This window comes from Echinococcus granulosus (assembly GCF_000524195.1).
Source record: "Echinococcus granulosus chromosome Unknown EG_S00073, whole genome shotgun sequence".
NCBI lineage: Eukaryota > Metazoa > Platyhelminthes > Cestoda > Cyclophyllidea > Taeniidae > Echinococcus > Echinococcus granulosus.
Window position 1 is genome coordinate 108,197 of NW_020170453.1, and position 25,911 is coordinate 134,107.

Genomic DNA, 25,911 nt, shown 5'->3' on the forward strand with positions numbered 1-25,911 from the left:
TAATGCAAAATTCAAGCTATTACTTTGTCTCCACATTGATGTCTTTCCCCTCAGCTATTAGATATATGATGTATACGAATACCATAATTGTCTATTTGTCGCCTCGCTTTAGTTACACAGGCAATGAATGGCCCCGACATTGTATTTTCCTTCACCAGTGTGGTTTTCAGGTTCCTAGCATTATGTCTTCTTACTACTACAGGAAAGACTCGGGCCGCTGCACTGGTGACAGCGGAAAGCGAACCTGAGCTATAAGAAAACTGTCCTGATTTCAACTGCTGGATGATAAAACGCGGCGTGACGGAAAAGCTGTGACCACTCCCTAATAGAAGGGTCGAGAACGACGTCGACCTCCGGCAACTACACCAGTTTCGTGTTCTTCAGGGATGCTATTAACAACTGAAGTGGCACCAGCCGCGGCCGTGAACCATCTGGGGTAGTTCGTTACAGAGCTATCTGCGATGTCTGTATAAACACGCGATACTTCTTCCACCTCAATACTAGCTGGACAGAATCCAGATGGACATGGTTGGACACCACTGAACTGGGACGAAATCATTTGGAACTTCGTCATTTTTTAAATAACTGCTTTCAGGCCTGTGTTCTTACGACTACCGATGATCATGCGAGATGGCCACACACTCACCCCTTTCGCCAATACGGTTTCCACACAGGAAGAAACGCCAGATCCAGTAAAATTGCATAAAGGGGGCAGTGACGCTGGAGTCAGCTATCGTCTCAGTTGCACGCAATTTGAATGACTAATGGGGCTGGTTCGCGGATGTTTTTCTTACAGCACGGGCCGCATTGTGATGGAAGACGCAGATAGTTGACCAAGAAAGGCATCGAGGACGACGCTCAAAAGGGAAGAGGGTTTGTGAAATACGTTGGCTATTTGTTTGACTCTCCGCGGCGGTTACAAGGGCGGCATGGCCTTCGGGTCATGCCGGTAGCCCCACAAACCCTTCTGCACGTTGATAATACGTACTCTGCCCTAGTATTGTGCCCTCTTTCGTCTTCAGAGAGGTCCCAGGTCGCTACAGTATTACTTTCAGCCATAGGTTCCCGGAAGTTTATTTTTAACAGGGCTTCCATCAAACATGCGAGACTCATATAGACCATCTATTGCGCCTCTGTGGCACTCTTACATCCTCGTGGCCGGTAGCAACAACGACTCCAGTGATAGGCCTTTCCTTCCTCCCTCCACTAGCCTCCTCTAATCTTGCCTGTTTGGCTTGTAACCTAGCCTCATTGCCCTCTGTTCTGGCGATTAAAAGCTTGCTAGGGTGAAGGGAGTGGAGAGAAGTGAGAGACGAGACCATCAGGCATGGTCGGCATTGTGCACCTCGGCCTCCCTTGTTGGCACTTTTACGGCGTGCAGTGTGACTCAGGCACATCGCAGACTGGACCGTGCAGTCGGCACACCATGGTTAGTCGAGCTGTCTGTGTATGAAAACAAAGTAATATTTGTTACAACCAGGAACACCGGAGTTATTTTCAATGCTGTCACAAGTTGTGATAATCCGTGAATACTTGGGGAAGCACCAGAGAACTGGAAATTCGGACTATACCGTTTGATTTGGAAATCTTGACGTGTGCTTAGACAAGATTGCTGATGATAAAAAGGACAGAAGTCTTGGAGAACATCTTCTTGAAGACGTGGACGAGGCGCAAACTCTGGGCACGTAGACTGCATGTTCGCGCCACGGTGGAAACGACTTATTTTAGGGAAAGGTAAACTCAGGTGAACGCAGCCTGTTGTTACAACAAACCAACCAAATCAGGCGCAGTTGGACCCACCTAGACCACCTGTGAGTAACAAAGATGATGAAGTGAAATGTTGCATCAAAGCAAGAGTATATTCGGTCTCTGAGGGATGAATTACCTTCGGCGATGTAAACGGGAGGTGAAGCCTAGTAATCAACACTGCGTTGTGGTCAGTCTAGTTCTCTCGTTCACAATTCGTAAACACATTTTACTAGGAGTAGAAGTAACTGATAAGAGGCTCTTTTGACACTTCTGATATGGGCATCATTACTTCCTTCGCTACAAGTCTCAGAGGAGACCCGACCACCACACCGAAAATGTTTATAGTTCCAACGTGATTTTGACCAATTCAACGGTGACCCGTAAACAAGAAAGGGCGCAGCTGTGCTCAGACCGGGAGTTAACTACATCTATTTTGCCATCGGTTAGAATCCAGGCAATCCCTTTGCCGCACCACTTGTTGCAGCTAGCTATCATTCAAATTAAGGACCTGTGTCACATGTGTGCGGCATCGGTAGCGAACGCACCGAAATGAAACGTGAGAAGCTACAAGTTCTGCAGGATGTTCTCACTTCCCTACAGCTTAGCATACCTTCACTTGGAGATGAAAATGGTCCCTTCAGAAGCATTTGTGTGAGTCCTGCAGTCAGTCGCGAATGAGAATCGCTGCTAGTTTCAAGGCTCATCTATAAGCCTTGATTTGCCACCACGACAGTCTTTCTGCACCAGATAGTACACAACAATCAGGCGCTCCCTCCCTGTCGGTCTCGCTCTCACCCTCTTCCGGCGGCCACAGCAAATGTTCCTCCGTCGCACTTTCTACTGTCTTGAGAAGGAGCAACGGCTGTTTGCCACATCCCACCCTATTGACTGAAAGTGATACAAAGCCCGAGTTATTCCGAAATATGTTGCACGACGTAGTAATGGTATATGAGGGCACTGCAGCCGAAAGGAATTCATTCCGGGGCATTGGTTGCAGGAGGAAGACGAGCCTCCCCCGGCGTCACTGGACTTTGCCAGTGGAATCTAGTGGACCGTTGGTGAGGGAAAAGGATGGAAGATGAAGGCAGGTGTTTCACGTGTTCGATGTCCCGAAGGGAGAAGTGGACCTAGGCGTTCTCCGAAGGGTGCGCGAAAACGAATGTGGCTATTTTCGAGCCTACCTGTAGCGATACAAATTAAGGGGTGTGCCAATACTCCTTCAGAAAATAGGATGTCGATCTCGGGTTAGTAAACTTCAAATGCGGCGGTTTTCAGCCAATGCAAAAGAGAACATGATGGAATTGCACGAAGCAAATAGGTAAGTGAATAAGTGAATGGATGGTTGGAATGCGAACGAAGCTTGCAATCCAGCATACCTGAAGCCAGTGGATTTTGACGGACGGATATACACACCTTTCTTCCCTCAAATCTGCCAATGGTGCGTATTTGTGCAATGCTTTTCCCACCTCCAAGCAGCAGAAGCTCCCTTAGAATCGGCGAATGGACCTAGGGCAACCAAGGGGTCGACAGGGATCCATTTCTGGCAATTTGACTCCATTAACTCAGAGCGCTATTTCAGATGGAGGAAGCAGGTACTGCAATTTCAGGAGAACGAGGCATCAGCGAGTGCGTTTGACGCGTCTTGAACTAGTGGCTATAGTGATCCTTTGTAGTGCTGAGGGGGCTGAAGGAGTGCCAATGTCCACCTGGAACACCCACTGAATCTGCTTGAAACTGACCCCTTCAAGGCGGTTTTATGGCACCGACTCATCATGTGCATCAGGGTGAGGAGGACAAACATCATGAAAAGCTGTGAAATGGACGAATGGGAAGTAGGAAAGGGCAGCAAGACAGCAGGACCCTTATCCAACCTTAAGTTCCATCCCTATTCCCATATCACCTCCTCTAACTTAACGGATCGTGTCAGACGCGTGTGCGCACAGACCCAAACGCACTGTGGGTCGAATGAATCAACTGAACTACCTGGTTACCTGCACTTCTGGGTCAAATTCGACCACCGAAATTTTGCCCACACACACACACTACTGACCAGACACCCTCGAGACAAAATTCCCCCAGTAGCCTGCAGCACTGCGTTAAATGGTTGGTAATTAAGACGGGAAATTATAATGTCGGTGACTGGAAAATCCCTAAAGAGGATGGTAAATAGGTGATGTTGCTAGTCTCCAGCAAAACAACTGCTCCATTATACACTGTGGTCAGCCAATGGAACAAATGCTGGCTATCTCCTCCCAAAACGGATCACCAGTCGCCTTCAAAGTTTTCGAAATGGAGGAGGCTGTACTGATCTCCCTATCCAGTAGCCTTCAGGCGGTATTCGACACCCAAATAAGTTAATTAACACATTGACGGGCATTGGCCCATGGAGTGCATATCTCCTACAATTTCAAGTACCTAGTAACATCGGAGGGGAAGTCCGTACCTCTGGACAGACGCTGAATAACATTTGAGACCAAGTTATCCCCAAGAGTGATGACGCATTCGAAGCTCCCATTAATCAGCAGTTGTAGAATACTTATTTAAGATGGCGATTGCAAACCAGTAAACCGTGCAGACTATCGTACTGAATCTGCGGAGTTTTTGGATTTCGTAAAATTGCCACAGTTGGAAACGGCTAGTGGGCTTCATATGCGCTAACTTGGGGAGATGTGTGGGCGGGAATTGTCGCGATTTTGACACACGCAGACATGAAAGCTGTCAGACGGGTGCCAGTTACAGATCTGGAGGGATGAGTCACGGGGCATTTTACCCTATTTCCCTCCCCACTGGTAAAGGGGTCAAAAATGTTGTCCTGGGAGTGACGTTCTAGCCGTGCTGCGAACAAGAGGTGCACTGGAATCCCGTTTCTATGATGTTCAACTTGACTCTGCATTACTCACAGCGCCCTCTCGATCCGCATTGATGGTGAAGCACCTCGAATTGCAAGTGAAACTATGAATGTGCCAGGAACACACCCGATGAAGGGGAAGGTATTATCGGAACACCGGTAACTCGAACCCAACTCAAAACCCTACAAGCTTCGAATTTGGAAGGCCAGAGTAATTAAGGGGGTTTGGGGAAACTTGCAAAAGGTAACAAAAAAGGGGTGCATCAACTCACAGGGAATGTTCTGTACAAAACTCCACGTAAAGTCCTTCAAAATCGACTGCGTGCTCCAGGAACACATCGGCCAGGCCAACAAGATTCTCCTGATTCCGATACAGCTCACCTGAGAAGGTTCTGTGTTGAAAAATGAAAAGACTACTTTTGGATTCGAATTTACCCTGAAAATGTCAAAATGCCCGAAGTGAGTGGAAGAATGCCCTCCAGCAAATGTGCATCGAGCGATGAGATGACCGAACTAGATATCGCTTAAATCGGTGAAGTCTCGGACGAGCGCGCTGACCCCAGTGGTAAGAGTAGGCTCATTGTCAAGGTCAGCTGGTTCGCCATTCGACCATGCCTTCCGAATTTCGGTGAAATAACAGAAACTAGGAAGTTCAGATTCAAATTCTTTGACAAACGAGATACATACTGCCTACTTAACTAAGCGGAGCATTTAGTCTCCGTGGATCAGACCCTTGCTAGTTCTTCTGCGGACTATCCACAACAACCTATTCCTCCATCTTACAGCCTCAAAGAAGGCTAGAGATGCTTCTAAATCAATTTATTACCTTATCACTGGTTCTAAAAAACGGACGACGTTAGCGTGGTGTTTCTCAGTCCATTAACTGGTCTTTTTGACATTTAGCTTTGTGTTCATTGCAATTAGAGCACCGGAAGTGGTTATGGCAAGTTCCAGCAATGACCCTGAGCTCGACTAATGAACGACTTACTGGTGGAATGCATGCAGTTGGATGATGTTGTTGAAGACGGTGTCCAGGGTGGTAGCATCGAATTTGCCCTCCGCGAGTAGGGGGAGGTAATAGCCCTGGGGAGAGAGGAAAAAAGTGGACAGAAATCATATGTGGTAAGAGAAATGCCACAGAATCTTCGACCAGCTAATTCACTGCCCCATAAAGATGCGCGTTTTCAACCTTCCTATGCAAATTTGCACGATGTAAGAAAGGGGTGGATGCTGTGAGACGGCGGTTTTCGTTGCAGACCCGAAACTCTGCTTAATGATGGAAGAAATGCACCCCGGATACCGCGTACGGTCTTATCGGACTGTAAACAAACCATGGCAGATTAAGCACGGTGGTACCTTTTAATCACCCGAAGAAAAACTTATGAACCTTAGAGTCTAAAATCCCTTTTTCCCCTGCCAAAAAGAGCTTATCCAACCGCCTCGATTGAGCCAACGGGATTTTTCGCTGTAGAAGAAAGAGCCACAAATTAGTCACCAAGTGAATGATTTTACCAGGCCGAATATCTGCCCGTGGATGCAACATTTGTTGTATATTCATTTTCGACGAAACTGGTAGACTACCGTCTCAGAGATAATTAGCTTTTGCAGTCACCGGTCGAACCACCAAGAGATTTGTAGGCTTTTCCATAACCATCGTGATTTGCCACGGTGGGTCAATCCAAGACACCGGGTATTACTACCTCGGCAAACACAATGAATGGATGAAATAACAGCAAATAAGTACCCAAAGGTGATAGGAGATTGAGGGGTAAAATTCACATTTTCGCGCCACTACTTTTGATCTCACAGTGTCAAAAGCCCTGGGCTGTGTGGGGGCATTTAATCTTGGCCACACAAAATCTCTGAAAACAATTATCACCTCTTATTGTTCTGCATTTGAAAAAGCAGCAATTTTTAGCCCCTTGATTGCACGTTACGAGATTCAGGATTGCACTGCAACTCGTAGAATTGGAAGTTGACAACCTCACTAGATCTCAACTACGCGTCTCTGTGTGAGCACCGAGATAAACTGATTCTCACGCGCATTTTGCATATTTTCTTTCTACGCTGATGCAGAGAAAAAAAATAGGAAATTCCAAAGGCAGCTATCACCGACCAATTTTGATGGAGGAAAGACTCTTTTATCCATTCTGAAAAGCGTAAAACCCCAAAGTTGATGCCAATTACCACAAACAGGCTAAAAAAGCCACTCAGTATTTTTTTAAGGCTAGAAGAGATGACTGGAAAGTGTCAAGGGATACCCGAATACGCGCCACGCAATACCGCCAATGAGCCAATAGGAGCGTGAGACGTAGTGGGGAAAAATCGATAGGTGCGGAGTAGGCGGATTGTCGGGAAAAGCGGCAGTGGCATGCTGGTGATGATGCAATTGATTAAGCCGACGGCATGAACAGCAGAAAAAAAACATCCCTACTAGACGCTTACAGTTACTATGCCATTCCTCCTTGCGACAGGGGCTGACTGAATCATAATTATGACAAGCAAATCTACCTAGTTGTAACTTTGTCTACTCAAAAATGCCTGGAAATATGCCTAACGATACAAGGGAAGCATTGAGGGATTATCATCATTATCAATTTGAGAATCCCCATCCCATCGGTTGCATATTTGGCGGTGGGTAATGAAATGGGAACTGTATCTGGTCGCCAAAACACTGAATGGTAGCTGTCGTCCGCGTCGAGCACAATTTAAATAAAGAGAAACTTTTACTTGTTCAATTCATCTGCCAAATGACTACCCAAACCTACCCTTTAAACACTAAATCAAGGCTGCAACGTTTTGCCAAGATCACCCAGCTAATGATTTCCAGATGCGAGTCAACACCTACGCATAAAACCCACGAACTACTGACCTCAACAAATTACGTGCCCACAGAGAACGCGATCTGGCTTGTTTTGTAAAGGTCTTTTTAACTTTAAAAGCGCTTGCTTATTTAGAAAACTGGGGTTTGTCTTTACTTTATATCTTTAGAGAGGAAGGGTTTAGAGTCACGCTTGGTAAGGACATTCCAGGCGCGGTTTTCAAATCAGAGAAGACAACGCATCATCTTAAGGAGCATTCTCAGCCAGTTTTCCAGAAACAAAGGTCAAGCAAGAACACAACAACATTTTTTCGACCGTGGATATAAGTGTGCAGGGTTTTGCGATCTCCCGCAGTTCAAATCTCACTCTAGTTGCATGCAGCTACCCTCATTCCACACCCACGACACTGATTTTCGGCTCATTTTCCTCGCCCGTACTCGCATTTGTGTATCTTATGGCTACTCCAGAGCTACTCCAGAATTTGCATGGATGGAAAGGTGTAGGAAAACTTGAAAGGCACTCACCTCTTTGATGTCTCGGAGACTCTCCAAGTAGGTTAGCTCTGTCTCTAGCAGCTCACTAATCACCCAGGCGACCTTTTTCAAGGACACGCGGGCTTCCGCCGAGGAGTCGGGGCTACGAGAGTGAGAATAGACCCGTCCGGAGGAGGGACGAAGATGTTCCAGGGACAGTTCTGAGCACTTCAACTGTGGTGTGCACATTTTTCACTGTTGTGGAACATCCTTGAAGGTAGATCTGAAAGTTGAGAGAACAAAATAATTGGCACCGATGAGTTGGGTGCGGCTGATAGTGAATGATCAGCCAGACGCAATGCTGGCTCACCTCGTATGGCCTTTGATGACCTTAGAGGCCCAAAGTATTCTCGAATCACGAGAAAATGAGGAATGCTGGTAAAGCTCTCACAGGAATGGCTTAGCAGATTTCACCTCGTTCAATCAACTCACGTGATACAGACTCAAACCGCGTGTCATCCACTAAAATTGTTGATATATTCTGTGGGATCTCTGCTTTGGGCAAGCATTCAAGCATCAAGTAAAGGTAGCCAACTTCCTTCAAATTTTTAATTGAAGGAAGCCGACAGAGGGCAGGGGGAAATGGCGGGCAAAGTGAACCACCAGATTATCGGTTGGAAATGTCCAGGACTGATCAGCACTGGTTCTTGTAAGTCCACAGGACCTGGAAGGGGGTGGCCGGTTGGCTATGAGCCCAAAGTCTCTACTTCAAATGTTAGCCAATCAAAACGAAGGAAATGGTCCGATCTCATTGGGCAAGCTTGCAGTCGCTTGCTGAGGCTATATTCCCGCTACGTTGGCATAACAGACCAGATGGCAATTGCAAAATAGCCATACCGCTTTCTGGAAAGTGTCAATACCAGTCACTCAATCGTCGGTCAAAAGTTCTTTGGGGTAATCGTTATTTAACGCCTGTTGCCCAGTAAATTTGGAGCGCTTATGAACCTAGATTTTGGCAGCAAAATTAGAAAAGTTCCAACTGCTCCAAGAGGGAAAACGCCTTAGAAATCTTCCCAGAATTCGCCCCATCAGATTGCCAATAACTTGCTCCTGGATTAGTCCAACACAGCCCCCGTCTCTGATTGGTTGGATCTGTGCTCAGGGTCGCAACTTCTTAGGTAAAGATCATTTTACGGGGGTTGATTGATCCAGTCGCCCCTCGGATGGATGGAAACGCGCGGAGATCCGTTCGCTTGGTTCACATTGGTCATTGGAACTAGCGTTACACCAATGACCGGATAACAAATGACTACAGAACCGAGAATGCCGATGCCAGACATTAGTCAAAAGTGATTTTTAGACGCGGTCGCACTGAAAGAAACCCCTTTAAAGTTAGCAATAGCAACACAAAATCTGCTTCAGAAGGCCAGAAATTTATGAATAGGCTGTGGAAAATTGGTAAGAGATCCTTAGGAATGCGAATGATAGAGTTCAGCCTCCGCGCAAATGCGAGGTCAAGTATGAATCCACAAGTCGCACTGACATGAATTCGCACCAAACGGCTTCGTCATTCAAAAGAAGACATAAAAATGACGAAACACATTAAAAGATTCAAAAGCTTTGATACAATCCGGTTCGGCTGGAGAAAGGGCAACGAACCAACCAACGATGGAGATCCGGACAGATAAAAAGGACGTAAGGTTAATGTTAACAATGCTGTTTTGACAACAAGGAATCAAATAAGTCAACAACTAGTGGTCACTAAAATGGCCGCCTATGAGCACGTGACCATCTGTCTCACCCAGGGAGACCATGTCACAATCAGTTTGAGCTAAAATACCCGTGAAAAATGCAACGAAGATTTACACAACTTTCACTGGAGCTTTTCTTTTTTGTCAAGGTCCATACGGGATGCACTTGGGTAATGCGCCTACCGCAATCCACAGAATTGCCAAGTAAGGCCTTACTCTCTGCCAAATAGATCCAAAATCCTCCCCACACGGCCGCCGCTTCCAATTAGCCTAGACCGAATTCGCCGAACTAGCAATGAATTTCAAGCATAGCGAAGACCAACAAAGACGGTAGGAGGGGCAATTGCAGATCTCGTTCCCGCATTGTTTTATTATGAACCTGGTCCGCCTGCCAGTAGCTTTGGCCAACAAAAGGGGAGCGTGATAAAGTCGAGACGACGAGTGAAGTAATTGATAAATCCCCTCTCTCGAACCCTGAAAATGAGTAAGCGCGTCGGTGGAAAGAGGAAAGACGGCGAACAGACAAGTGAATCACCGACTAATCAAATCACTGGCCATTAGTCGTGCCAAGTAAATTAAGGCGCACTTTTTAGCCACATCAGTACAGACCGCCTCAAAATTGAGCTAACGAAGACCGAAAGCCGGGGGCGCCAGCAAAAGTCGCCACGCCCACCTGCTTCCCCCGTAATTCAAGCACAGTAGTCTAGACTGTTGATACCTTAGCAGTGGGTTAGGTAATTTATAGTCTGTCGGAAATGAGTATCAACTAAGGGAACCGGTAAAATGGCTTAGAAACATTCAAGAAATGTGCTATTTGCCTCTTCTTAATTGGGTAAAGGAATATTACGAAGTGATTCAAAACTACTCCTTTATGAATGTACAAATTACTTCAAGACAGGTTGGTTCCTCTTAACAGATGATAAATGACGACTTGTGATTCAATGGGGTTTGTGTTCGCCATTTTGCTACCTACTTCCAGTACCAACGTGACTAACGAGTTTGCGAAATCTCAAGACGCAAAAAAGGGGCATTATGAGGACCAGTAAGTATATCAAATGATGGAATTCCTAGTTGCTTAAGAGGGAAGGTTAGTAGGATCCACCGTCCCTTGTCACGGGTCAACAATAAAAAAGCTGATTAATATAAAAGCTTTTACAGTCATAAGTATTCTATCAAGATCTTCTAGGTCAACTGCTAAAATCTACTCCTAAATAAAGTGAGAATCAAGATAATTAATAGAAGTCGCATAATGCAGAATCGAGCTAGGCAAAAGCAACTTAAGAATAACAAGAGAGGCAAAGAAGGAGGGGAATTGAGATGAAGTGAAAACCCACCGAGGTCAAGACGCCATGCAGCGGCCGAGTTGTAAGGGATTCATGAGGCTTTGGCCAAGTGCAGATAAGCGGAGACCAATCAGCATTTAGCGCAGTGCTGATTGGTCAGACACCTGTGCCTGAGGCATACGGCCGGTGGATGCAAACGACTGCATGCATACGTATGTGAGTGCGGTGTGCATTCTTGCGGTGTCTGCGAATGCCGCTGGCATGTCCCCCTCCTCCCAAAGCCGTCCAACCCTCCGTCTGGGTAATAACGGTGGCTCGAACAAAGGGTCCTGGAGGTTGTTTTGACAGACTGGGCTTTGTGCAGCCCTCACTTCAGTATCTGCGATATAGTCATCTGGGCGCCCACCTTATGTTACCAACCCTTCTGTGCGCATTTGTAATGCATCTACTTCCAAATCGGTAAACCTTTTCGAGCCTATATGGATGACTCGGGAGTTACACAACCACTCTCTGATCCATAAAACTGTCTGCTTAATCACCTGGGCGAATGACGATTGTAAGAACTATATTACAGCTTTAAAAAGACATTACTTGTCGGAAACGTGTCAGGGTAATGCTTCGAGTTGTAATATTTCGGATTTTCCCTCTGAATACGTAGAAGGCTATGTACTGTGGGTGGAAGGATCTGTGATATCTCCTAACGTAACGGCTGATAATGAAGTCTCCCTTTGGCAATTACCCCGTTCTGCAGGAGTGCCATCAGCAACTCAAGCAACACTAGCCGTGAGCCATCCGGATAATTTCGTGACACATTTGCCTACGGTAGATGAATGAAGACGTCAATTAGGTGAATACGCGATACCTTCGCCAACTCTCTACTAGCTGGATAAAATCCAGGTGGAATTATGGCTGGGCAGCACTGAAGTAAGAGCAAAGCAGCGAGGATGAACGGAGGCAAAATTCTATCCCCATGAAACTATTCCTAATACCGTCTTTTACTAAATAACTGCCTGCGGGCTAGTGGTCTTACGAATAATGACGGAAAATCAAAAAGATGGCCATCACATTCCTCCTTCCAACAGTACAGTTTCCAAACAGGGCAAAACGCCGGATCGAGTTGATATGTCTAGGGAAGCCAGCGCCTCCGAGGTCAAATGATGTTCTAAGATATACAGAAATTCGATGAATGGCACGGTCGGTTTGTGGTTGATGTTTTTCTTACACCACCAGCAGTGTTGTAATGGGCCACGCGGAAAGTGGACCAGGGAGAGCGCCTGGGTTGATGCTCCAAAGGAAAGAGGGGCTATGTGATGCTTTGGTGGTTCGTATAACTCTGCATTTTGGTTACGCGGGTACCTGAGTCTCCGCCATTGTACTTCCACTTGAAGGCATCGTCTACGGGCCATGCCATCAGCCCCCTCAGTCATTCTGCACGTTGACACTGCATTTTTGTCCTGGTATTATGACTACTTCCGACCTAGGCACTACATAACATTTAGCCGATAAGCATAAAACTGGTGATGGGAACTGTTCTGATTCGCTTTTATCAGTGACCTAAAACGGTTCTCCAAATACTGTGTGAACCTTAAATGCCGGTGTGAGCAAATCGGAAGTTAAACAAATAAACAAATTATTACATTGTCCTCACTCTTCTTTTGAGCGCCGTCCCCGGCACCTGCCTTGGTCAACCTCCCATGTCAGCCACCTGAACGTAGTCAGTGCTGTAAAAATACACCGACCAGTCATCGAATCTCCCACACCTGAGACGTCATTTGACCGCAACGTCACTGATTCCTCTTGGCATATTGACTGGATCTATAAATGCATTTAGTTTAGGAAGAGTATTGAGGGAAGGGGAGAAAGTGCTGACCACGACGCTTGCCCATCGTAAGTCGAAGAAAACTCACCTAAGAGCAGAGTCATTTGATAAAGAATGGGGTTTTTTAATAGTTAAATAGAGATGAGGTTTCGCTTCAATTGCTTCTTGCTACTCTTTCGCACATTAGTGCTATCCAGCCATGTATCCACCTGGTTTCTGTCCAGCTGGTAGAGAGGTGGAGGAGGTATTGCATGTCCGCTTCATTAACCTCTTCATGGAGTTACCGTAGACAACTTCTTAAACTTTTCCAGATTATTGACGGCTACTCTCACTTGAGTTGTCAATGGGACTTATGCGGAACACGAAACTATTGGGGTAGTTGTCGAAGGTAGACGTCATCACAGATTCTCCCATCCTTAGCATATATTTTCTTTTCGTCATTCTAAGATTTATCATCTCACAGTTGAAATGGAGGAAATTGTCCTTTAGGACCAAGTTATCATCGCCTGCCACTAATTTAGTGCCCAGAGTCTTTCCTGATTCGCAAAAGGACATAACACTCGGCAAAAAGTGTTTTCTTGACGCACAGAATGGCTGAGGCGCTACTGGCATGCCCCAGAGGTCATGCCGCCCAGTGGAAGCACAAAAGCAGGGCCTCAAGAGCCTGAAAATCTAAAAGGAAGAATTAATCAAACTATTGAAGTGGTAAAGAGCCACAACTTTTTCTATAACAGGAAGGTTTCAAAAATAAATCCAACCAGAGTTATTTTTTAGATCTGCTGTAACAAGAAAGCAGGGCTAATTTGTGCCACAACAATGTGGTGCATGGGCATTCCAAACCGGTCATTAATATTCTGCTTCAGTGCCCCGGAGTCCTCCTATTGGTCGAAAGGGGATCCTATAAGACCTGGACTTCCAGCCACACCAGCCAGGCGACAATGGCCACACTGGCGGTCAGAGAGTACGCGCAATTACAAAATACACCTGAAAAAGTATCAAATTGCTTCTTTGAGCTAAATTCTATTTCCCAGAATCAAATTGAGACGCCTGGCCCTGCAGATCTTAGTGTTTAATGCATTTTAAAGTGTGGAGTCACGAGGTGTCAAAATTTGCCTGTCAGAATTACTTCGGGAATGATTTGTAACGATAACATATGTTGAGGCACAACTTACCACTTACCCTAGTTCACTCTCTGTTTATACAATATTTAGGACTCGTATTCTGCTTCATTTGTTTAGTGGGAATGAAGGCTGTCATGATGGAAAGCGACGAGTTGATTGTATTATGCCAGGACCTTCGAATGGAACTAAAGCACTACTAAATACCTGTTTCCACCGTGCTTAAGTAGCGATTTCCCCCCTCACTTATCTTCATTCCTCACCGCTCAGGTGCAGTGGGTCAAAGCTATGCACTTTTCTCGGGATGGAATTGTTTGATTGACCATTTACAGGATACATGAATTGGACTAAGACTTCCAACATTAACTTAGATGAGGCAGATTTCGAGGGAGACAGTTTGTGATCGACTTCAACTACTTCGCTGCCTGTCGTTGCGCGCTCAATTTCTTTCCGAAGTCGAATGAAATGTTGATACGAGGACAAAATATGCATTGCCAACGTAGGTAAGGGCTGAGAGACCACTGATGTGGTCCAAAGACCATTCCATCCTGCAAGAGTACAAAGACGGAGCCTTACCTGCCTGTGTAATTAAAGCAGTGAGTTAAACAAGCCATCAAAGTGTTGCTTATTCCCCTCTCCTCCCTCGCGCCTCTCTCCTAGCACTCGCCTTGGTCAACCTCCCGCATCGCTCATCACAATATAGTTGGTATTGTAAGACACGTCGGTCATCGAGATCGCATGCAACTGAGGTGATATTTGATTGCAATGCCTCTGAACCCTGGCACTTCCATTGGATCCCGAGTTTCGGCCCGCCTGGACACTAATTGGGGAAGGCGGGAAGTGGGCTGACCATCTCGGATGTCCATTTCTAGGTGTAAGCGCAGTGGTCCAAAAGCAGGTTCACTTAGTCAAGAACTAGGCTGAAAATAGTTTCGTGAGCATAAAGTCTCACAACGCTCCCACCTCGACACTGTCCTCGCTTCAAAGCTGGTTCTATCCAGCCAGTAGAGGGGGTGGAGGTATCACGTGTTCACTCAGTCGACCCCTCATGGAGGTGCTGTAGACAGCTCCGTAAAAAACCACTTCAGATGGTTCACAGCTGGTGTCGCTTCACATCTTAACAGCATTCCCGTAGAACACAGACCTACTGGGGTAGGCATTATTTTCATTCCTTCTGTTAGGCGTCTTCACAAATTCTCTTATCTGCAGCATATGCTCTTCTTCCATCAAGTTAGCTTTTGTCATTCAGCGGTAGGAATCAGGATAGTTGACCTTAAAGCTCGGGTTCGCTTGTCACTGCCATCAATGCGATGCCCCGAGGCGTAATGAATTTTACAAAAAAAAACTCAATTTTGAGGTAATGCATGTAATACGTGTGTGTGAATAAACCTTTTAAGTGGCAAGCGGTTGAACCAGCCTTGTGAATGCGATGCCATCGGTCCCCAAGGAGGAGGAAGAGAAGAAAAAATAGCTTCGATATCTTGATAAGACCTCAAGTTATTTGCAAACTGTCAGCGCAATACCCGAACCTTTCTTTACCATAATGAGATAAAATAGGCGGTAGAACTATAAAAAGTGGAGATGCGACAATGGATGTTCTTCAAATTTGTATCCTGACAACCAAAAAGGCAACTTGAACTTTCAGACCCAGAAGTGCAATTTTAAAGTTCCTCCTTTCTAAAGGTGATTTCCTTCACTTTTTTCACGCCAAAATTTTTTTTTGCACTAAAGCTGATTGCTGGAAATGAACTTGATAAGTTCTTTCATTCAAAGCGCAGTGATAAAAATTACAGCCTTACAATTTCAGGTAATAACCTGTTTTTATTAAACAGTTCAAAAGTGCGCCATCTTCACTTTGCTGCAGGTCGTGCCAGTAGCCCCTCAGCTCTTCTGTGAGTCAGCACTGAAGCAGAATACTAATGACCGGTTTGGAATGCCCATGCACCACATTGTTGTGGCACAAATTAGCCCTGCTTTCTTGTTACAGCAGATCTAAAAAATAACTCTGGTTGGATTTATTTTTGAAACCTTCCTGTTATAGAAAAAGTTGTGGCTCTTTACCACTTCAATAGTTTGATTAATTCTTCCTTTTAGATTTTCAGGCTCTTGAGGCCCTGCTTTTGTGCTTCCACTGGGCGGCATGACCTCTGGGGCATGCCAGTAGCGCCTCAGCCATTCTGTGCGTCAAGAAAACACTTTCTCTCCTAGTATTGTGCCTTCATTCGGCCTCTGGAACGCCTTTATGCTCTGGCAATTAACCAATAGCATCTCGTTAAGTTAGTGAGGCAAATCAAATGCAAGAGTAGTTTTATAATGATTAACTCCAAAACTGCAACTATTTAATTAACTGTTTATTTCTTAAACTTACTTGCTGAAAAATCTAGGCGTCGTTAATTAATGTCGATAGGAAATGCGTCTTTTTAACATCACTGCTTACTCTTTGAAAATTAAAATAGGGGATAAGACCTTATAAATAAGGCGTCTTTTTTCAAGCTTCACCAACCTGAATATGCCCATTACACTCTTTGCGCTTACATAAAAAAAGTGGAGAGACTGGTTTACCACTAACTTAATGAATGTTGACCGCTATTTTGAGGACGTGATTCCATTTATACGTGTGAAGCTCTCCTGACGAAGCACATAGCTAGTAAATGTTATTCGATCCCTTATCTTGAGCTATCCCAACCGAATGATTACGAATAAGGCAGGACGAAAGTGTGGATTACTTACAACCCGGGAGGAGCCAAGTGAGGTACTGGTGTTGAACCCAGATCCGGCGGATCAGTGAATCACTGTCAATTAGCACCTCTTGCTGCGCGAAAGCACTGAAAATTTCGCCGTTATACAAGATCCTAATAAAAAGGGAACTGTAATGGATTACTACTGCATCCTTCTTACGCCCTCTGGTGGCGTCTATTCTAAATCTCGGTTCAGGAAGTACGAGAACATGGCCATTGTTAACGGAAATGAAGCTTCAAACGAGTACATTAAAGTCAAGGAATAAAATTTACTAAACAAAGCTAACATTTTTAGCTATCCTTGGGGAATATTTGAATACTGTGCCTAACTAGTGGTGAATGCTCTTTTACGGCGACCATAAAACAAGTAGGTGCAGTAATTGATGGCATAAAGGTATTCTAGGGAAATGTGAAACTCCAAAGATTTCCTAATTTCTTTTCAAAAATATGGAGCGAATAATGGTTGGGTGGATCACTCAATGATAGTTTAATGATTCATCTTATGGAGAAATGATAGATTGATTTTACATGGTAACAATAAAGTGAAACTAAAATGAGCTGCCAGTTGTCTAAACCAGAGGAAAATTAATTTGGTATTACTTCTTGAATACTTATATAACCTCCAAATTTTTAATGTTTGTAAGTTGTTTAGCTGCTTCAAAATTTTTCTAGTACGATGAGGTCATCCTTCTGTCGGGAATAAACGAGCCGTGACTAAACGCGAGATAGCACAAAGACACGGGTCATTCAACTGCTGGTTTTTTACCATCAGCAAATTCTCTTAACCTTTTCCAGGATTTGCATTCCCCCCCCACAGGGAAACTACTGGCTCAAAAAACTCTGAATTTGCTTTTCCAATCCAAATTACGAACTAGCGAAGTAATACCAAATAGGTGGACGAAATTCTGGGGGAAGAACCGTAAAATGAGGGATGACAATAAAACCGTCCCTCTTTTATTCTGGTCCAACCCTTACGCAAATCCACGACAATGAGACCTTGTTCCTTACAGGACACCGTGACATTACACAGAACACTTAAAAGGCTTTGAAAACCATTTTTATGAAGGCTTCCCCCGATTTATCGGGAAATATTATGCAAATGCATTACGAAGGTGCGGCCTTGTACAAAGTGATTTAGCGCGCCTTATTGACAATTTGGCAGGTGGGTAGACATCAGTGATTCACAACACCACTCTTGTGCGCCTGTACGTGGGAAAACAATCAAGGGGTTACTTCCTCATCGGCAGCGCTCTAAATTTTCTGTTTTGTTTCTTCTGGGCATGCGATCTTGATGCAATGTAAACGTCGGTCACATAATGATCAACTTTATTTTTGAATCAACAGCTACTAGAGGGAAGTTGAAACAAGCGGCAAGGGCAATAAGTTCGTTATTTATCATCGACTAAGCAGTTGGGTGGAAGCACCTGCATGGTATGGCGGCAAGGTGTGTTTTATTTTTCCTTTTGGTTGTTCCGTAGCTCATCAAGTGAAGCTGCTAGGCCAGAATCTTGACAACAAATGTTTGCCAGCACATTACTCCCTTTGCCGTCCTCCTTAACGCTTTAGTAGCGAAGGCCTCTAACCAGGTAAAAACCTAAATCGGAAGTTTGTCAGGTGACTTCAAAGTACTACGGTTTTTTCCAACTTTATGTCTTACTCTGGAATACCCACCTGTACTTTTAAAGGACTTAAAATGATAGTGATTATATTCCAGAAAATACTTGTAACATCTAAGACTAAGAAAAAGCATGAAAATCCTGTAATGGTTGGCTTTAACTTCACAAGAACATACAGAAGGGGTTTTGGCTAACAAACTGGTAATCATTCACACGCTAATTTGCCAAAAATCAGGCCGTATGTCTCAAAAAGGCATTAATTATGCTAATAAATCTAACAGTTTGTCCAGTCTGATGATACTAGGGCTTAACAACGGCAGCACTTTCGAAGGAAGTAGTCGACACAATCTCCCCAACTGACACTAACTGAGGTGATGAGCTTGAGAGTTACTTCAGCTGTGGCTTTGAGACCAGGATTTCCGGTAACGAAACGTAGTTAGTGCGCTTCTCACCATTAAACTAGCCTTATCTCCGGCTCCGATTTCGTAATTCAGACTTTGACGCTTCTTAGACTGTCTTAGACTGTTGCTCTACCACTTAGTCCGTGCTTGTGTGGGTCAGAAGCGCTGTTGAATAGCCGGCAGCAGAGCTGTCCTGAGGGGAGGGGGGGCAATTTTCCGTATCCTGAGCACACCGAGAAGTTCTATATGTAATTACTTAATCCATACAGTTCCCGATTATTTTTATGTGGAGTTGTTAATTAGAAAAGTTGTCTAAAGTGAGCGGTCTCCTGATGATTAGATTTATAACGAAAACTTTTAACTGAAGTGAACAGTCGTAACATTTTACTGAGCAGAATGTCATTTAGTGTTTTGGTTAAGCTCTTTAGGTAAACTAGCTCCAGCTTGTTGGTCTCTTGGGAATCTACGTTGGATAAAATCGTCTCAGATACTTCGAGTTTTGCAAGGGTGGAAGGCCGCAACAATACTCGTTGATTTTGTGTTGCTCACAAAGACTTCCCTAAAGACGAAAGAAAACACAACACTCGGGCAGAATACCCACTGCTGACCTACAGAAGGATTTGAGGCCTACCGACACGGCCTGGAAGTCAAGCCGCCCGGCGTTGCCCTAAGTGGCCCATTGTAAAAACTATCAAAAAGTATAAAAGTCAAAATGAAGATATTCATAGATTTTGTGTATTATGGAGTGAATATTTACCAGAAAAATATTCCTATGAAGTCCCAATTATTTTTAAATTTAGCTCTTTGTTTCTGTTTAGTTCTTTGTCCTGTCTTTGTCTTTGTCTTTGTCCACCTCTGATGGCAATTACTCATACCAGCTTTGAATGTAACTGCGGTACTTTTGGACTCCAGATAATGCAAGATTGTCAACCTACTGCTCGAGTTTACCATCTAGAGTCTTTGTTTGAAGGGAAAATATTTATGCGGACCTGTGTCCAAATGCATCTTCAGAGGGTAGTGCAAGTGTCACTCCTCGAAATGATTACCTCCCGAAGCCGAACACATTCATGCTATGAGGTAGCATGGCGCCGAGAATCAGTCACTAGACAAAATTAGGCGCAATATACTTTGTAGAAGCAATCTGGTGGCAGACGTACTAGTGTCTGCGCTTTTTTGGCATAGACAACACTCTTTTTACGGACAGGACACCAACCTCGTCATTTTTCCAACCATTTGAATAGGTGTTTGCAAGTGGAACACCGTTTGGCCGAGGTTTTACCTTTGACCGAAAACACTCCGTTGGTAATTAAAAGGTCAGTTTTTGATTTTTTGAAAAGAAAACTACCTAACACCTTGAAAATTAGGCGCTTTTTTTTATATTTTCTTAAGTAAAAACAGTTCATGAATCATTACAAGACTTGTTTTAAACCGCGAACTTTTGTTGCCTCTTGGGTGTCTATAGAATGTGTACGAGGAGTTTAAGATTTGAAGGCTAAATGACAAAGTACAGTTTGCATAAAGTGGCCTATTTTGATTAATCTTCATCGCAAGAATTACGACGCTTCTTCGATCAAGTGAAAGTAATCGAGAGGAAGCAAGCCGGTACTATTCTCCACCACAACAGCTTTAAGTTGAAATAAAATCTAAGCATTTAAGAGGATTGGCTAAATACATTAAGGAGAAGCACGTTGCTTATCCCAATTGCATGTCTGATTTAACTGATGTTTCCAGAGCCCCGAGATTCCACTCCCCTCGTACCAATGATGGCACCGGCGTCGCAGGTCCTTTGTGTGCCAATAAAAAGGTTACTTAAGGGATTAACTGTAGTGCAGCTTCTTAGGAGAAGACTTAGACGCTAAAACGCTTTTATCAATTTGTTTTAACCAGATGAGCAGGGTTTGGTGCTGTAAACTACAAAACAGTTACTGCCAACAATAGTTTCCTAATTTGGTGTGCAAGAGATGACAGCAATGTTAGGTGGGGTTTGGTTTCCATTTGCTGCTCAAACAATGCGAATAAGATTTATCCAAAATGCCCTAAAATTGGATTTTTTTTAAATGAAAAAGGGAAAAATATCAAAAAGAATACCTAAGTAAGCTGTGGATACGGTACTTATATCTTATAAGTAGACTTCCATGTTTGTTGCAAAATATATATGGTGTTACCATATTCTCAGCCTAATTAGATTCATTGAAAAGGATCCGCGTGCATTTGTTGGTTGTAATCACGACTACATTCTAAAATGGTAACCAAAACCCATGTGTGGTCTGGCATATACGCTAGGGAACCGGATGTATTTCAGCAAATTTTCATTTTGACCTCAATAAATCTCCGCCAGATACGTAAGTTCTCCTCAAGAACAGCCGCCTTTTAGTCCACGAGAGAGCAGAGTAAGTCATTTTTGTAAATGAGCAGATGACATCTATTGTCAGGGAGAAGGCGAACTCTAATTTCTCCACACAAGTGCGATTGATTGTAAATTTTCATGTTATCTCGATGCATAACACCATGCACCACAGTGTTACTCGATTGATTTGAACTTAAAAATTTCCGCAAATATCTTTTAAATTGGTTACAGTAGTCATTTGTTTGTTAAGCTCTTTGCTGTGGTTGCACGGGCATTTAAGGCTCTGCTGTTGCACTTCCGGACCAGGTCAGTAGATCCTCAGCCCTCCTGTACTTCGTAAATACGTTTTCTCCAGTGGTATGATGTCTTTTTTTGACTTCAGGGAAGATTCGGGGCACTACACTGGTGGCAGCAGCCAATAGGCACAGAAACGGTCACCACAGAACAGATGACGGCAGTTGGCCTCGACTGCAACCTCGTGATCTCCCAGACAAATGAGGGAGACATCCAATTTCGTGACGCTGGAGGAGGTGGAATGACCTTATAAGGTTCTGGATTGGCTAACTTTGTTAACGGCTTATTCACTTTCGGAGTGGATTTATGGAATTTTGGGAGGGGACGTGAGTCGGTGGGGGCGTAATCTTATCCAAGGGACGACAATAGTTGATGATAAGACTGACAAAGAAGAAATGCTATTTTGGGGAATTAAGGTAATTAATTATGTTTTCGAGAGCATGTTTGGAGAGAGAAGAATCTCAGAATTCTTTAAGTAGTTGGGGAATGGACAGCTTGCACTTATGGTGCCAACAACCAGTTATCATCTACACCCCCGTCCCTCCAATATAGTTCACCGAGTCAACCCTGATGGCAAAAGAAGTCATTATACAGGGGTAAAAAATTTTTTTTAACCTACAGGTAAACTAGAGAGGGGCTGATGGCATAACGTAAAGGCCATGCGGTGCAGCGGAATTTCAGAAGGAAGGCCTTAAGTGCCCGTGCGACGGGAACGAAAAAATTGAACAGCCAATTACTTTATTACACATTCATGCAAATCATCAGTGTTTTCGTAATAAAGACTATTGATAAACATCCACGATATTTCCGAAACCCTCCCAGAAACGCCATTATGTTTCAATTTTTAAAACTGAAGCACTTTTTCGTAGGGCAGCATTATCTTCTCTTGTGACTTAAATGAAACTTTGCCATACATATCCTCTTATTAATTCACTCATGTGACTATTCAATGATTTGCTTTTTTCCCAAATTTTTAAATAATGAAATTTCTTCAAAACGGTGTGTTTGACCACTAGTTAGCCAAATGCGCTTTTCAATTTGATTGGTTGTTGGTCACAGTCACCACGTCAGATCAACCAATCAGTTCACTTATTTGCATTCTATTAGCCACTTCTCTAAGTCATATTGAGCCAATAGCTCACTCACGAATACCCACCACAATCGAGTTGAGAGGCCAAAGATCGGGGCTAGAACCTTGCAAGGGTGTCTATGACGCCAGGAGGTCGGGGAAAGGTGGTGCCTATTGCGGTTTGGGACGCTGTAGTGCCTCCTCGTAATTTGTAGGCACGTGGAAAGTAGAGGAGATCAACTTTGACCCATCTGCAGTCTGTTTCCCTCTCCAGTATGTCTCCCTATTTTAAACCCCCCACAGTGCATCAGTTTTGAACTAGTCTGCCTTGTAAATCATCATAAAGGATTCGAAGAAGGTGCGGTAGCGGAGCTCACCTCCCCAGGGTTCGTTTCTAACGACGACTCGTTTAAAGATAGGCGTATCACGCCCATAATGTCCTTTGCTTTTTGGCAGTGAGGAAGTACTTGACTAAACTAACCAAGCATTAGGGTGACAAGAACTTTTGGAAATATTGAAAGACAACGGGCACCTACACCGACGGAGGAAGTCGTGGAAGCCGCCAAATAAATGAGCGTCGTAGGGACCCACCTTTTTGCCTTTTAATTTAGCAATATGAAATACTCAGTGGACTTTATGTGATTCGCTGATTGATTTGTGATGAGGAATGGCTAAGATCCCTGGCTTTTAGTGAGGAAACGAACACTTACCACTTAAACAAATCCACCCGCTTCTCCACAGATATACCACTTCATGCCCACAAGTCACCCTACAGTTGTCCATTGTTAAGTATTAAAAAGCCCAAGAACCCATTGCACCCACTCATAGAGTCTTGGTCGAAATGTATGCATTATCAATAAACACATGCATATAAAAGGGTACCTTCAGCCCTTCATATAATCAGAATTTTCGCGTTAGTGCACATCTGGTCATCTGTCCTCCAAGAAAGGTAAAAAACGCCTGAATAACTGAGAAGACAACAATAGGACGACTAACCTACCTACTGCTTCGCTGAGTAACAAATTCAATCGAATCAAAGTCAAAATGAAGTATCCGAAAAAATGCTTGTGCAGCCTCTTCAAATTTACGGATAGCGACCAACGTGACTTTATGTGCATGCTGCCAAATTAAGTCATTTGCACCAAGTAAATCCAATTTCTGAGCCAAAGTCGTATCATCTAGTCATAAAAACGCAAGAAAAAGCAACCGACCAAAGTGTCTGAATAAATGCCAAAAATTTAAATTTCTCAAGTTAGATTATCTGCAGGTTAAATCCTCTTTTTGTGCATAAGGATTCAAAACCAACATCCACTACAGCAAGGCAATCCGTATTTAAGAAGTTGAAGAAGGGGACATGTGCAGCGCGTTGGCTGCAATCGGAAGGCACTTCAGAAAAACCCGAATTATTATGGTAGGACGGGGATTTGTCACCCTTGAGGATAGATGCGACGAAGCCATGGTCGGGGAGAAAACTTTTTCCCATCAAAAAAGTCGAAAAATTCAGGGATGATTGAGTGTTTGATTACGGCTACATGAGGGTAGAGGTCTCTGGTCTCCGTCTTTAGTTCTTCTGGAGACAAGGCCTCCAGCTCATCTTGAGCAGCGTATACAGGCCCCAACTGGAAAATTGTGTCCTTTGCATCGGCAAGAAGACGATAGTTTGGCTGTCGTCTTGCTTCCTATGTAAGAAGAAAGAGGATAGGGATGAGAGCATGACCTTGAAACAAACCTACCAGCTCTCTCTCGAGTCGAGGATATCGGAGGACCATCCAGGATGCCGGTGCACATGCGAACTCGTCCCAACCAATCACCACGGCCTTAAAACCCAGACGATGGCGCACTACCTGACCAATTGAAAAACGCAGGGAGAGGGGTCGAGTCTGATGAATTCGCTGGTTGGCTCCAAAAAAGACGTGATTGCGTTCGTAAAGCTCAATAATCTTAGGTGGTGAAGGTGGTGGCAATGTCGGCTTGGAAGATCGCATTGATATCGGGAAAGCAAACAAGTCTTTCAACTGGACAGAATATAGTAAGAAAGAAGTTAGACAGAAAATGCAGTACAAATTCAAGATACAAACAGTTTGTACACACCTTTAGGGACGAAATGCCAGCAACACCCCTCCGGTAAATCTTTGCAGTTGCGTTTTTAAGATAATTAAATACGAAAAATGGGTTGGACTTAAAGTAGATACTGGGTCTGAAGATTAAATCCGTGTCGTCTTGCGACGCATGTATGTAGTTCCAAACAAGAAATTGAAGGGGTATTAGGAGAAGAATTATAAATAAATGTACTCTGTCATCGTCCAGAAGGGGCATCTAAAAGTTTAAAACGAACAGGGAAAACAATGCTAGTTATGCCACAGAATGGAAATAATGACAGTAAGGTATCAACGGCAGTAACTAAACAATAGCGATTGACACCGCAAATGTGCGAGCAAGGAATTAAGTGCATCCAAGACGGGAGCCATAGCTACCTACATTGGGAATATGCTAACAATATTCACACCAACTTGAAAATAATGCTTCCTGACAAGTTAGTTGGTGATTGGTACACTGGGGGCAGCCTATGAAGTACAGACAATTTTGCTGATTCAAACAAAAGTGAGTCCTAATGGCTAAAAAATCTAGCACTAAAATGCGTGCATCGTTTTGCAAGTTATCATATTCTATTTGTTCAAATGCGTACACTATGAGTGCCAGATAGTACAAAATCTATCAAGGGATGTTAAATAAACCCATATAGAAGCGTGTAGAAGACATCTCGAGATAACGTCCATGCCTTCTGACCGTCTACAACACTCTAACTTAAAATTATAAGCCTTGACAAAATCCATAAAGTCGGGTAGCTTGGAAACAAACCGTTTCCTGGATGTTCCCATTTTAAATGGTAAGCTGTGTTTCGTCGAACTAAAGGGACACCACTTTCTTACATATTCTGCACAGCAGCTATCATTTTATATTTTCTTCAGTCTTTGGACACCAATTAATGTTTCTCTTCATTGCTTTATGAAGTCGAAAAAAATACAATTTTCGACTTTTCCTGATTTTAAAATAATTGACGAAAAATTTTTAGACTTTAAATGCTACCAATTTATTATTAAATTGAATGCAGTGCATTGCAATTAACTTTTCCCTTTAATCTTGGGCAGCTTCCTTAAATAACCGGAAAAATCTTAACAACTCACATTCTTCTGATGTCATTACAATGACTTTGAAATCGCCTGTTGATTGGAGCACAACACTGGTGCAATGTAGTTGGACAGTCAGCCTGCTTCGCCAAGATCGTATGTGTTTGTAGTCAGATCTGGCAGTCTTTTAATTCGAAAGTTGAGAGTGTTGGTGATTTTATGCTTGTCTTTCAAAATGTGAGGCTCAAAGGGACGATGAAACACCGTGTTTTAGATTGTTCGCAATGGTGCTGCCACTAGCGGCCTATCAAAGTTGTTTCGTCGATCCACCCGGTCTGCTGGTGCTCTTTACTATAATGACAAGTTTGAACCAGGAGAATCAGTAGGTGACCTAAATGTATGAAATAATGTAGTATCTTTATGGCTGCTTTAAATCCTGATACCGCTTTTTAGCG

General features: G+C 43.9%; 4 protein-coding genes across 4 annotated transcripts in view; 2 read left to right on the forward strand and 2 right to left on the reverse strand. All coding sequences in view use genetic code 11, as the record gives it.

Annotated features, from left to right (window-relative positions):
* Positions 1–322: 322 nt before the first annotated feature.
* EGR_07235 (hypothetical protein) lies at positions 323–8,141 on the reverse strand (the record flags this gene model as incomplete). The annotated part of the gene is made up of 6 exons (XM_024496484.1): positions 323–544; positions 1,149–1,281; positions 4,870–4,989; positions 5,586–5,680; positions 6,867–6,971; positions 7,944–8,141. 6 exons carry the CDS (start codon positions 8,139–8,141, stop codon positions 323–325), a joined length of 873 nt encoding a protein of 290 aa, XP_024349069.1.
* A 2,307-nt stretch (positions 8,142–10,448) lies between these two features.
* On the forward strand, positions 10,449–20,710 carry EGR_07236 (hypothetical protein; the record flags this gene model as incomplete). The annotated part of the gene is made up of 5 exons (XM_024496485.1): positions 10,449–10,541; positions 15,595–15,670; positions 18,302–18,366; positions 19,318–19,504; positions 20,514–20,710. 5 exons carry the CDS (start codon positions 10,449–10,451, stop codon positions 20,708–20,710), a joined length of 618 nt encoding a protein of 205 aa, XP_024349070.1.
* Positions 20,711–23,755: 3,045 nt separating this feature from the next.
* On the reverse strand, positions 23,756–25,207 carry EGR_07237 (hypothetical protein; the record flags this gene model as incomplete). The annotated part of the gene is made up of 4 exons (XM_024496486.1): positions 23,756–24,007; positions 24,062–24,343; positions 24,420–24,644; positions 25,100–25,207. 4 exons carry the CDS (start codon positions 25,205–25,207, stop codon positions 23,756–23,758), a joined length of 867 nt encoding a protein of 288 aa, XP_024349071.1.
* Positions 25,208–25,740: 533 nt separating this feature from the next.
* EGR_07238 (Propionyl-CoA carboxylase alpha chain) overlaps positions 25,741–25,911 on the forward strand; it is a gene marked incomplete at both ends in the record, with an annotated part of 2,635 nt that continues 2,464 nt past the window's right edge. Inside the window, one exon of the mRNA XM_024496487.1 lies at positions 25,741–25,838. Coding sequence (XP_024349072.1) covers positions 25,741–25,838 — 98 coding nt within the window. The remainder of the gene's footprint in view (positions 25,839–25,911) is intronic.